At 58.7% G+C, this 13577-nt stretch overlaps 1 protein-coding gene across 6 annotated transcripts in view; it reads left to right on the top strand.

Moving 5' to 3' along the window:
- CD6 (CD6 molecule) overlaps positions 1-11730 on the top strand; it is a 40978-nt gene extending 29248 nt beyond the window's left edge. The window contains exons 4-13 of one of the 6 annotated variants that reach the window (XM_049645334.1): positions 618-929; positions 1660-1962; positions 3146-3211; positions 5354-5494; positions 5833-5931; positions 6982-7104; positions 8794-8865; positions 8963-9217; positions 9521-9622; positions 10154-11729. In XM_049645334.1, coding sequence (XP_049501291.1) covers positions 618-929; positions 1660-1962; positions 3146-3211; positions 5354-5494; positions 5833-5931; positions 6982-7104; positions 8794-8865; positions 8963-9217; positions 9521-9622; positions 10154-10218 — 1538 coding nt within the window. In that variant the 3' untranslated portion in view covers positions 10219-11729. Of the gene's footprint in view, positions 1-617; positions 930-1659; positions 1963-3145; positions 3212-5353; positions 5495-5832; positions 5932-6981; positions 7105-8793; positions 8866-8962; positions 9218-9520; positions 9641-10153 lie in introns of all 6 variants that reach the window. The other 5 variants (XM_049645325.1, XM_049645341.1, XM_049645369.1 and 2 more) reach the window with 5 other exon arrangements.
- Positions 11731-13577: the final 1847 nt, after the last annotated feature.

The raw sequence follows: 13577 nt of genomic DNA, 5'->3' as shown, positions 1-13577 counted from the left end.
CAAGCACAGCTGGTTCCCACGCTGGAGGACTGCAGCACTGTCTCATTTCCAGCTCTGAGCAAGTCCTCAGATCTGGACGCCAGACCTCTCCCCCTACTAGATCTCCAGCTCCGCCACTGTGGTCCCCAACCTGACCCCTTGGCTCCCCAATCCTAACTGGGTCTCTAGCCCTTACCTACTGGTCCTGCCTCTGCTTTCGCTCAGGACCTCTATCTCTGCCCCTACCTCCCATGTGCATAAATATGCCAGGTTTCCTGTATCTCTTAGCAGCGCGGCTCTCCAGCCCCGAGGACCGCCTGCTCTTCGGGCTCCGCCCACCAGGCCTCTAGCCCCACCCACCAGCCTGCAGCTCCGCCCACCCAGTCCGCAAGCCCACAGATTTCCCCTGTCCCGCCCACCAGGTTACTAGCCCCTCCCACCGGCCCCATAGCCCACCCACAGGTCCTTAGTCCTGCGGAGTCCCCCACGTCTGCCCACTAGGTCCTCAGCCCTGACTGGGTTTTCCAGTCCTGCCCACCGAGCTACCAGCTCGTCTCATCGGATCCACCGCTAGGACCACCCTCCGCCCTCCCCCCACGCTCTTCCCAACCACCCACAAACCTCTTCTCCTTCCCCAGAGAACCGCGCGGTGCGGTTGGTGGGCGGCAGCGGTCCGTGCGCCGGCCGCGTGGAGATGCTAGAGCGCGGCCAGTGGGGGTCGGTGTGCGACGACACGTGGGACCTGAAGGACGCCCACGTGGTGTGCCGGCAGCTGAACTGCGGCTGGGCGGTCCAGGCCCTGCCCGGCCTGCACTTCGCGCCCGGCCAAGGACCCATCCACCGGGACCAGGTGAACTGCTCGGGGACCGAGGACCACCTGTGGGACTGCCCTGGGCTGCCAGGAAACGGCTACTGCGGTCACAAGGAGGACGCCGGCGTGCTGTGCTCAGGTGAGTCGGGGGTCATCTACCCGCACTTACTGGGAGCCGGGAGGGATGACCCCTGCCGGAGCGAGGTCGAGTCCTCGCAAATATGGGGACAAGCAAATAAGAGACAAGCACATAAGAGACAGGCAACATCGGAGGGAGAGAGTGACAAGCGCCCTAAGAAAGCAAGCCAGGTGGAGTTTAGAGGGAGACAGGACTCCAGAGTTGGAGGTTAAGCCTGCCCACCTCCTGGAGGAAGCCACATCGGTGGTGAGACTCTTCCCCGGGGCCAGCCGGTCACCGGGTTCAGAGCAGCAAGGGGAGCCGGACGGAGGAGGCTGTCAGCCTTCCAGATGAGGCCACGAAGCTCTGGTCCAGCCAGTGTTTCTTTCTACTTGTGCGCGGGCATGGGGGCTGGGGAGAAGCGGTCTTGGTAAATAGGGGTTCTGACTCAGTAGGTGCGGGCAGGGCTTGAGAGTCTGAGTTTCTGACCAGATCCCACGCCACGCCGATGCTGCAGATCCACGGACCACAGTTTGAGTAGCAGAGCAGCATGGGCCAGTGTAGATGGCAGCAGATGATGTGTGGGCAGATATAGACGGGAAGGACACGGATTCTGGAGACTGGTTGGCTGTAGGGTGTTTGCATCCATGAGCCAGGCCTGCTTGGGGGGGGGGGGGGGGGGGGGGTTCAGCCCAAAGGGTCCTGACCTGACTCTGCCCCCACCCCCACCCCCCGCACCTCTCCTCTGCAGAGCACCAGTCCTGGCGCCTGACTGGGGGCGCCGACTCCTGCGAGGGGCAGGTGGAAGTACATTTCCGTGGGGTCTGGAGCACAGTGTGTGACAGTGAGTGGTACTCCTCGGAGGCCCAGGTGCTCTGCCGGACCTTGGGCTGTGGGACCGTGGCCACAAGACTCCAGGGGCTGCCCCATTCCCTGCCGGGGAAAATGTACTACTCATGCAAGGGGGAGGAGCCCACCCCCTCCGATTGCTTCTGGAGGTTCAACAACCCCTATCTCTGCAGACAGTCGAGGGCAGCCAGAGTCCTCTGCTCAGGTATCCCTCCTCCCCACCCACCCCTACCTCACCTACCCCCGGATGTAGACTAGCGATTCCACCCGAATCTGAAGCCTGAGAACTGGCAGGCCAGGGACCACGGCTTGGACTAGGTCAGGAATGACAACTACTGGCCTTCCAGGGACCGTTGCCCTTACCATGCCCAGGGAGACACGGCTAATTAATCAGGGCACTCTTGCCCCCAGATTCCTCGATTCAGCCCCCAGATCATGACGTCCAATATTTGGTGAGACATTCCTGCATGCTAAGCAATGGTCTCTGTTGACCGGAACTGGCTCAAGGACATGAAACCAACTGCTATCCCAGGGCTGGTGGCATAGAAGGATAACAGTGGGAGACACTAATAACATCAGCGACAGAGTCTGGGGCCCCGATCACGTGCCAGGCGTTGGGGAGCACCCGGTACCTCTTATTTCCGCTAAGCCTCATTTCCCCACTAAGAATCGGACTCTGCCATATTTCGCCAAATCTAAGGCGGCATCGGGAGGTCACGCTTATTATTTTATGTACCATAAAGGACAACAATGCTGCCAAAATAAACTCGTGGCACGCCATCCGTTGTAACAATGGATGCCATCGCCCCAATTTCGGAGGTGTTAAACTATGACAAAGCCAGAGCGTTAGACCCAGAGAAACATGGCATTAGGCGTCGCGAAGGAGCTCAGACACCTGTCTATGAAGCCTAGCTCCACCATTTACCCACTGGGGCGGGGGGGTTCAGTTCCATGACCGTGTGGTTGCCGATCCTTGCCCTTTCGCAGGGTAGCTGGGAAATCGGGTGATATCCACCGAGGGACTTTGTAAGCCCCATCCCTTACCTGTCAAGCGATTATGATAGTGATCATAATGTCGGCTTCCCAGCTCCCAAGGCCAATGTGAAGAACGAACCCAGGACTTGACAGAAAAAGAGATTTGGGGTCTGTAGCAGATTTTACAGAAAGAAAGGATCGTTCTTTTCTCATCAGCCTCTTACTCTAACCCAAGAAACTTCCCAGCATGAAGTTTCCTTAGTGTGGGGGGTGGGAAAGGCAGGTTTTCTTACCCATATGCACCCCCAAGTTCCAGGTCACTTGTCTGTCTTGCTCAGTTTCTAACACAAGGACTGGCACACAGTAGGCGCTTGGTAATACGTGTTGAGTAAGTGATCGGTGCTTTCTGACAGGCTCCCGAAGTCTGCTCAATCTGTCCACTTCCGAAGCCCCTGCAAGCGTTCAGCCGGTCACTGTGGGTGAGTGTCGCTGGGTGTGTGGTTTCTCAGGGAGGTGGGTGCACGCCTCCCACGTCCCCTACCTCCAGCCGATGGACTTGCCGCTCCCTCCGCCCCCTCCCTGTCCCCGGGCTCCATTCTGTGGGTGCTTTTGCCCCTCTCCTCTCCCCTCCCTGCCATGTAAGCTCCACAGCTCTCCCGAATCCTGGTATTTCATGGACAGGAGCCCACTCTCCTGTCAGGCAGGAGAACAGAGCTGGAGAGAGCCAGCGCTGACCTGGTCTGACACGGGCCAGTGGCAGCTCACAGTCAGTGGGTTGATAACATCCCGGGCACCGGTCCAGAGCTTTGCCATCATTAGTTCCCGGCCCTGTAATGCTCCTGGTGTCCCCATCGGGGAGGTCTCATTAGAGCCTTTACATGGAGAAAAAAGCTCGCGCTCACAGGATGAAGGCGCAGCCAGCCGGCATTTGGCCGGAGTTTGCATCCAAGGCTCTGATCTGAACCAGGCTTGGTCTGCCCGCCAGCTGTGTGTAGCTTGGCTGACTTCCAGGAAGACTCCTGAGGCTCAAAGCCCAGCCGTGTCCCCTGCTAGCTGGGTAATGTTGGGCTGAGTCTCTCTGAGCCTCAGATCCCTTGACTATAAAGTGGGGATGATAATCGCCGTAGCTTTCTCCTGGCATTGCTGTGAGTCTCCAGTGAATTCATTTTTCTAAAGCACTTAGAACAGGGCAGAGCACACGGTAAGCACTGCCGGAGCATTAGGTGTTCTCGTGATTAGTTAGTCCGGGCACGGAGCCCCTTGGCAACCCCGGGATAGGCAGGGGGCCTGGCCCAGGTTCACCGGCTGGGTGCCGTCCCCTGCTTCCACTGGAGGAAGGTGGACAGGGGCCTGGGGACGGAGTGGAGGGGCACTAAGTCCTGACAGACAACTGGCAATGGATGAAGGCACAGAGAGGGAATGGAACGCTGGGAAGGGTACGGGCTGTAGGGTGAACTCCTGCCAGGACCCCAGACACCCACTCGCATACTCCCTCTCTCTCTCTGAGGTCAAGGTGGGAAGCCTCATCAGCCTTCAAAGAGCAAAGAAAGATCCACCTCCAAGGACCACACTCTAGCCTTTGGCCCCACAGCCCTGCCTTCAGCCTGTCCCCCTGGGCCCGAATTCACTGGTCTCTTCATGGCCTCCGCAGCCCAGCTTACACCCACTCTTACACCCACTTCCTGCTGCTAAACCCACCTCCCACCCTGGTTCAAGTCAAGCCCTTTGCAGATGCAGGAGAGGGGAAAAAATGAGAACAGGGAGAGGGTAATTTCTTGGCAGTGGGGAGCAGTCACTATGCCCAGCCAGGGGGTCAGGATGCTTACATCCCACCAGCCCCCTGTGGTGCTGTCACTACCCTTCATCCAGCCCTGTGGCCTAACACCGAGGAGGAGATGAGTCCCATCTCTCCTCTCTCGAGGGCTCCAAGCACCTGCCTCATTATAGCCTCTTTGCAGGCTTTGGGTTCTTTTTTAGCAGGGGTGGCACCGAGAGAGGGGTGAAGACAGGAAGTCACGTCAGGGCTGCGGACCTGGGAGGTCCAGAATCACGGCCCTCACCTCTGCCCTCAGGGAGTACGTGTCTGATGGGAACGATGCATCCAGGTCACAGAAAGGACATCTTGCCCTCCTGATGGTCTGTTCGCTGCCAGAGGTGGCTCCACGTCACCTTCTCTGGAAAGCCAGCCTCGGTGTCCACCTCCCACCCTGCCCTACCAGAGAAGGCCCCTTGTAAGGCCTCATGCCTGCCCATACCTCCTTCCCAGTAAGCCTGGCGCCATATTGGATTGAGTCAACGTGTTGATCTCCCCACTAGACAGTGGCCCTCAAGGCCTATGATGCCAATGTCGTATTTGTATCCCTAGAGCCTAGTGGGCACACAGTGGGCACTCAGTGATTACTGAGCGGGTGGCCAGGGGAAAGGCTCACTCAGCTAATTGTTCATTCAACATTTCTTGGGCACCTCCCAATATAAAGTGTCTAAAAGCAGATGGGGACATTCGGAAAAAAGAAGAGAGGAGGAAGATAAGTCCAAAAGGGAAGTAGGTCGGCTGCAGAGATGCTGGAGAGGCAAGAAGTCTATGTCCGTTCCTCTTTCTGATTTGGGGTTCTTGCTTCCAGAACCTACTACGATCCAGAAAGCAGAAGCCTGGAAATCGCGAGAACTAATGCTTTTCATCCTCTGCATCATTCTGGGAATTCTCCTCCTTGGCTTACTCATCTCCACAGCCTTCATCTTCTTGAAAGTTAAAGGAAAATACGGTAGGTGCAGAGTTCTGGGAGCCACAGGAAAGGCCCAGAGAGGGAAAGCAGCAGGCCTGAGGTGTGGCCTTCTCAGGGGGATGGGGGCCTCAAGGGACTCAGCAGAATGGAGCACCACCCAGCAATGGCCACCCAGCCCAGACCCCTGGGAGCACCTCCCGATGGGCAGGATTTTCCCAGCATGCCTGGCAGAAGCGGTCCATGGGAGGACTAGACTGCGTGCGTGCGTGTGGATTCGAGGGAGAGATGGGGAGAGAGGCATCTCCGTGAGAACAGGACCAGCTAGACCGGGAGAGACCAAAAAGTGACTTATAGCGTCTCTGCCTCTCCTCTCTCAGCCCTGCCCATTATGGTGAACGACCAGCACCCACCCACCACCACCCCAGAGGGGATCAATAGCTATCAAGATGTTCCCATCACCATTTCCAAAGAAGAAGGTACGATGTCCACCACCCTGGGAGTGAGGAAGGCTGGGGAGGACAGGAAAGGAATCCTTTTTTGGAGGGTCAGACCTGTGTAGGTCAAAGCAGCGTCCCAGTTGGAGATGAGACCTCAGCCAGCCCACTGGTGCCCGTGGGACCTTGAGCATGTCGTGCCTCGATCTGGGCAGAGGACCCTCCAAGGCAGTCGTTCTAGACTAGGCTTTAGAGTTCTGGAATAATACAGGGCATTTCTCAGAGGAAAGTTCTGCCCTGCTAATTGGCTGGTAGGTTTGTGATATTATCGCGTCTTTCAATAGCCTCAATCAGCCTTCCTGCAGAGCCCCATCCAGGTTTCCTGGAACATAATTTTATTGCATTTTTCTGAATGAAAAAAAAAATCAGATCAGTCATCCATCTTTTACAACGTAGGGATTTATACCTCTTGAAAGTCTTGTAAAGGAACTCGAGTTTCATTGCATTGCATTATGACTGCATTAAATCACCTTTATTTGAAAGCATTCGGTGACCGGAAAAGCAATACAAAACTCAGCCAAATTATATACATATTCTCTCTGCACGGTATCCGTGTATTTGAGAAGAGACTATGAATACAGAACTTAGCACACAAGTTGGGCCCAGAGCATTCGCTCACTGAATGTTATGGTCTCGAGGTTAAGAGCCACACTGCCCGCTTCTCTGGGCAAGGTGAGAACCTCCCTGTGCCTCAGTTTCTTCGGCTGTAAAAGAGGGACCGTAATGCACCTACCTCACAGAGTTGTTCCGAGAATCCAGACGAGATCATGTTTTAAATGTTAGAACAGCGCCTCACATGTAGTGACTGCACCTTCCTTGTGAAATAAACACGTGTTATTAGTTCCCCGTGTTTGAAGTGGGGGGGGGGGGAGGGCTTGGAAAACCCAGGCTGGATGGGCTTGTACAAGATGGGCTACCCCGTGCTCTCCCTGCCGCTCTGTCTCTGGTCCCCCCCACCCACGCTCTCTGCTGCCTCTCCCTGTGCCTTTCTGCCCACCACTCCCCGGTGCCCCAACTCTGCTCTCTCCCCAGTTCCCAAGCTGCCCATCCAGGTCCAGGCCCTACCCCCCAAGGACTCGGACTCCAGCTCGGACTCAGACTATGAGCATTATGACTTCAGCGCCCAGCCTCCCGTGGCCCTGACCACCTTCTACAGTGAGTGCCTGGGCTCCCGAGGGCCCACCCGCCCCTACCAGGGAGAGGGCCCATGTGGCTGGGGACCCTCCGTAGGTTCCATCTGGTGACCCCTGCATGACATGGGTTGAATGCCCCTTCTTACCCACTGGATCCACTGCAGATGGTCCTACACTGAGGCTCTCACAATACTTTGTGACCCTAGAGACCTCTCCATGGCTCCAACTTCCTTCTTTCCCACGTTTGTCTCTGGCCACGCAGGGTCTTAAGACCCGCCCCTCGACATTCACCAGAAGGTGGCTGTGGCCGTGTTAGACAAGCAAGTCCAAGCAAGAGACATTCATTCAGATGGTTTCTCCCACACCCCTTCTGCGTCCCATTCTGCCCATCAACCTGGCACCCTCCCCTCCCTTCATGGGCAAGCCCAGCTTGAACCTCTCAGCCGGCTTTTCCAGCTTTCCTTCCCGCCTGCTGGGGATAGGACGAGGAAAGACAGTGCTTAAGGCAGGGCCCATGCAATGCTGGAGGTTAGAGCACAGAATCCCATGCCTATTGTGAAGTCCCTTGGGAGCTTGTCAAACATTCCCCGGTTCTCCCCGGGACCCACCATATAAGCGACGATGAGAGTTTGGCTGTGTGTGATGGAGGTCCCCAAATGACAGCATCCTAAGAAGTCGGCAGGGACCCAGCCTCCTCCTTTCTTGCCGCTGTGCAATCCCTAAGCTGTTGCCCTTGTCCACATGGTCCAGCGTGGCTCACTACAACATCCACATTCTGGGCAGCAGGACAGGAAGGGAAGGTGAAGCATGCCCTACCCTAAAAGGCAGGATGCCAGAGATGCCCACATCACAGCCACCCACATCACCCCGGCTGGAACTTAAGCCCCCCCCCCCCAGCTGTAAGAGAGGACGACAGACGAAACCTCTGTCCCAAGCAGTTGTGTGTCCAGATAAAGGCCAGAGGGGAGAATGGATATTGGGGACCACCGGTTGTCTGTGCCCCACCCAGCACACCAGGGCCAATGGGGTGGGAGGTGGGTGATTCCACTTCTGCTCTGTGCCACAAATCAGCATTTGGGAGCCACCGGGATGAGGCATCCTTAGAGCCCGGGATTCTGAGCTCAGGCACGTAAGAGGCAAGACCAGGAGTCCAAAATCCTGTGACATTGTGAAGGAAATTCAGGGGTACCGGTTCTGAGAGAGCTGACGGCAAGGTTCCAGACCCTCAAGTCCTTAAGACTCAACAAATCCACATCTCTCCAGTTCTGAAACAGGGAACTGGATGTAAGCAAGGCTTCCACTCCGGAAAGTTCTAGGTGCTCTTAGAAAGTTCTAGGTGCTCCTAGGAGGCACTGCCTGCCCCTTTCCTGCCCAGAGTCTCCAGGGCATGAGCGGAGAGCCCAGGACTCTTCCTATTTCCTTAAGGAGGAGGAGGGGCAGCTGGCGGGCCAGAGAGGCTCGAGGCACTGGGGTCTCTGGCCAGAAGCAGCCTGTCCCCGTGCTGGTTAGAGATTGAGGTTTGGGGTCTGGCTGGACAAGAGCCTGGGGTGTGATGGGAAATTCTAAGCCCCTCGGTACCCCTGGGCTTGTCCTCCTCCACTGCTCGGCCTCAGGGCCCCCTCCCAAGTCCCGAGGCCCACCCACCCCTCCTCCGGGCTCCCAGGACCAGGAGGTGGACCTTCACCCCTCCTCACCACTGCTCTGCTTCTAGATTCCCAGCGGTACCGGGTCACGGAGGAGGAGATCCAGCAGAGCAGGTTCCAAATGCCTCCCCTGGAGGAAGGTGAGTCGGTGATACGGGATGTCGGCCCCGACCGAGTTGAAAGCCCCCTTGGTGCATTGCCGCTTCTTTCCTCACCATCCTCCCTTTCCTGGCCCAGGACTTGAAGAGCCGAGTGCCTCCCAGGTCCCACCCGCCAGGGCTGGACACTACATCGCAGACACGCCCTCCCTGGGCTCTCAGCGCCACCCAGGAAGCAACAGGGGATCCAGCACGTCCTCCGGGGAGGATTACTGCAACAGCCCCAGTAGCAGGCTACCTCTGTGGACCCCTCAGGTGTTTTCTACAGAGAGGAGCCCCTTCTTGGAGCAGCCCCCGAACTTGGAGCTGGCTGGCTCCCAGGCTACCTTTTCAGGTAAGCTGGGCCCAGGAGGACTCTGCGTGTACCCCAGCCTCCCATCCCGTAGCCGGCCTGGCTGGAGGAAGCGTGCAGCCGGAAGCCCTGAGCCAGGCTGAGTTCGGGATCCCAGCCCCAGCCCCGTAGCCACTCGCTGTGTGACCTTGGGCAAGCCTCCACCCCTCTCCGGACCTTCATTTTCTTATTCGTGGTCAAGCCAGGGACTTCACTCTTGTGAGCCGGGAGGGCCTCCTAGCCCTGGCAGCTCGTGAGCTGGCTGTCCCCAGGCAGAGAGTGACCGGCTCTGGGGCTTTCCGGCAGGGCCCTCGGCTGACGACAGCTCCAGCACCTCCTCCGGGGAGTGGTACCAGAACTTCCAGCCGCCGCCCCAGCCTCCCTCTACGGACCAGTTTCAGTATCCAGGTGCCAGCGGCAGGGGAGGTGGGTCCCGGAAGGGGGGGGATGGTCAGGGGCAGCGGGTGCACGCGTAGGGGGAACTCTGGATCCATCGGATCCATCGGCCCAAGGGGAAAAGAAAGGAAGTAAAATGAGGAGGTGGGGAACATGGATGGGGATGAGACAGAGAAAGACTCAAAAGAGTGCCTTGAGAGGAAGTGAGCTCCCCATTAGCGGAGGCATTCAAACAGAAGTGGCCGATGGTCCCTTGGGGGGGACACTGAGGTGGCAAGCGTCTGCCAGCACTCAGTCGCCCAGCACTTCCTGTGCAAGCTTGGGGACTGTAGCCCTACACCGCACAGACGAGGCTCTGCCTTCTGGGCTGACAGGCCAGCGAGGGAGCTGGCCGCGACCAAGAGCATACAACGGGAGTCTCATCACTGCACACCGCCCGGCATCACAGGGGAGGGGGCGGACTCGGACCCGCTCGGCTCTGTCCCATGGGGCAGGAGGGGCGGTGACGAGCCTCCCACTAACCCAAGCCCCCTGGCCACACAGGATCCCCCAGGCCCCAGCCTGGTTCCACTGGCAATGAGGACTATGACGACATCGGGGCATCCTAGGCCGGGCCCACGAGAGGCTCCGGCGACTCCCTTCCGCTGGACTCCTGCTCTCCCTGCCCCCGCTCTCCCACCCCGTCCTCCCAGCTCGCCACCCCCCACCCAGGGGGCTGAGAAGCCTCCCCCGGAGAGATGCAAGGAAAGCCCTCACCTTGCACTGCTCAGTCTCCATCCATCAAACAGAAGCTGCTGGCCCAGCCCTCCCCCGGCCCCAAACAGCCACAAGGTGGAGGGTGCTGCCTCGGAGAGGTGGTGAGCTCTCCGTCTCAAGGATGAACGAGCCGCCTGGGCCACCTCTCAGCAGGCTGCAAGGAGGGGCTGAGCTGAATGACTCCTGAGGCCCCTTCGGGTCCTCAGGCGTCTACGATGCGTTTGCTTCTCCGGGTTCTCAGATGACTCCGGGTCCAGAGGTGCTGAGAGAACAGAAACAGGCCCCGTCCCAGCGCTGCCCAGGGACGCCCCACGTGCAGGGGCTGCTGGGCTGCTTCGGCAGGTGGATTCTGGGGCTGGGGGTGGCACACCCACTGGCCCAGGTTGGCAAGGGCCCGGGCACGGAGTCCAGCCTTCCTGGGAACCTCCAGCTGACCGCCAGCGGGACGACTGCCCCTCCCCCACGACCAAGGTGCTGGTGCCCGCAGCCAGCCCTGCCTCTAGAGACCCTTGGAGCCCACTGGGGCACAGCCCTGCTCTGCGGTGACTGTCCCTGGACAGAAGATCCTTATTCTAAGCTTCCCATGGCTTACGACGATGGCCCTAGCCCAGCTCCCCCATAGACCCAGAGCTGGGCGCCAGTGCCCACGGCAGCAGGAGGGGCCCAGAGGCTGTGCGAAGTACCTCGCGCCCATCTGTCTGCTTGGATTGCTGGGAGCTTCCCCGAGGAGCACGGGAATATACAGTGTCACACCCAGAGCCACAAACACGTCCCGGCAGCCTCCAGAGAGAGGCCCGAGGGTTTGGGGCCGGCTGCTGGTGTCCTGTTCCGAGGGTCCTGAGATTAAAGTAATTGCTGAATAAAAATGGGGCATTGAGTGACAAGTCCTTGAACTCTCGCGCGCGCGTGTGTGTGTGTGTGTGTGTGTGTGTGGAGGGCGGGACAAGGTGGACACAGACACCCGTGAGGGAGGTCAGTGGCTGCGTCCCTCTCTTCTCTGCCCCACTCGGCCGGCGCTGGCTCAGTAGCTCCACGGGTTTCCAAGACAGGTCATGTGATTGACGCTCAGAGCTGCCGCCTGGCAAAGAATCGCTCCCAGGCCTGGGGGAGTTGAAATGAGCCTGGCATATGCCCAGAGGGGACGGGTTGTGGAGTGGCTTCGTACAGAGGAATCCTTTTCCTCCGTCAGCCCAGAGGCCGCGATTTGGGCCCAGTGGCAAGGGCCAGCGGCCGGCTCTGCCCGGGACTCAGGTTTCCTCCCAGAGCGGGCGGATGGTACAGGAGGCTGGGCTGTGGGTCCTGCCCAGCGGGGCTGAGGAGGGCCTGTTTTCCGTTCACCTGTCCCAGACTTGGAGAGAAAGCGAGCTCTCCCCAGGGCAACTGTCACAGGATGTGGTTCCCGGTGATGGCCCCCTTCTGGCCCTCTGAACCCTCCCCAGCCTTCGGGTTGAGGTGGGGGGGGGGGGATTTCTGGGGGAGGAGTCAGGGCTGGGGTGGGCCGGGACAGAGTCCCAGGGTGGTTTGTGAAAGTTTTTTGGTTTTTTGTAGCCTGGGTTCAAATCCCGTCTCCTCCCTGTGTGGCCTCTGGCAAGCCACTCGGCATCTCTGAGCCTTTGCTGTGAAGTTCATCTGGAAAGGGGGCATGGCAGTGATACCACACAGCTGGCAGCAAGGGTTAGAGGCTTAGTTCTTTCTCAGTGGAGGTGAGAGAGCTCCTTAAAAGGAGAGAGAGGGGGAGGAGAAGAGAAGACAGCCACCAATCCCTGGGTCTTAGCACCGTCTCATTTTCCAGATGAGGACGCTGAGCCCCAGGAGGGAAAGGACTCGCCCAAGGTCACTCAGAGCATTAATAGTCAAGTCACAGTTCAGCCCTATCCCACCTACGCCCCCACCCGGCCCCCGCCACCACCCAGGACTCAGACAGGGGGCTGTTGACGCCCTCTGAGTTCTGGCTCCTCTCTGACGAGAGCCACCTCCCCATCCCCGGCCCCTTCTCCACCCACACCCACCAGTCTGAGAGAAAGTGGGAAGCTCTGAGACGTGTCTCCCTTGCCCCCTTGCAGCCTGGTGGCACCAGGGTCACACGCGTCAGGGGGACTTTCTGACGCCTGGGGTCCAGAACCACAAGGCCTCCTGCGCTGGGTGATGGGGGCTGCTCACAGAGCCGGCCATCCGCAGCCATCTCTATGCCTCCGGGGGACGTGGAGGGTTCCTTATGGAGCCAGACTGCGCCCGGAGTGGAGAGGCAGAGATCCGAATGGCATCCAGCTTCGATCCGAAGAGGGGAGGTGGTGGGAGCCTGGCAGGGAAGCGTCCCTAACTAACATAAGCTGGTGTGCTCACCGTCCACTCTTCAGAGACCAACCATTACGATAAGCCTCAGGGATCTGGGAGAGGAAACACCAAGATGTTAAACGGATGTGGCAGTCGCATCCCGATTTCAGAAACGTCGATACAGCGGGAGGGGTTGTATCCGAGCACGAAAGCACGGCAGGAATTCTTCGGCTCTGCAAGCCAGCGAGAGAATGAGCCCCGGGAATGTACGGAGGGGCCCGGAGAGCCCCTGACCCAGCTAGAGGGAGGCCATCCGGAAAGACCTGGGCGGGGTGGGGGTGGGGGTGGGGGACGCTGCTGCCTGAGCTGGGCTGTAAAGGATGAGTAGGAGTTTGCTGTCTGGGAGAGGAGAGGAAAGGGCATTCCAAGTCAATGCAATGGCACGAGCAGAGACAGCACAGCAAACCAGGTCGCTCACAAGGTAAAGGGCGGTCCCGCCCGATCAGAGGGTGAGGACAGTCAACTCTCACACCAACTCAGTTTTGTTGGTAAGAAAACCGAGGCCCCGATGGGTTAAGTCAAATGCCGGAGTCACACAGCTAAAAAAGCGGCAGCTTTTACGGGCTGTCTAGCTTCAGAGTCTGAGCATTAACCATGGCACTTCCGGTGGAAACCTATTCTTGTCCCCGTGCCCCCTGGAGTCACACTGCTGGGCACAACCAGAGCCCCGGCCGAGCTCTGAGATCTGGAAACACGAGCCTGGAAACGCCAGCACTGGCACCTGCTGGGTACTGGGATTCCAAGCTCATTACCTGGGCACCTGTGTGGAACAAGGCACAGAGAGGAGGGAGACTGAGCCCTTCCCTTGCGGAGTTCAAGGTCTTCGCGGCAGACACACAGAGACCAGTAGCCACAGTATGTCACCATGGATACGGTG

This window comes from Panthera uncia, chromosome D1, assembly GCF_023721935.1.
Source record: "Panthera uncia isolate 11264 chromosome D1, Puncia_PCG_1.0, whole genome shotgun sequence".
Taxonomy (NCBI): domain Eukaryota; kingdom Metazoa; phylum Chordata; class Mammalia; order Carnivora; family Felidae; genus Panthera; species Panthera uncia.
This window is presented reverse-complemented; position numbering and strand designations above follow the sequence as displayed.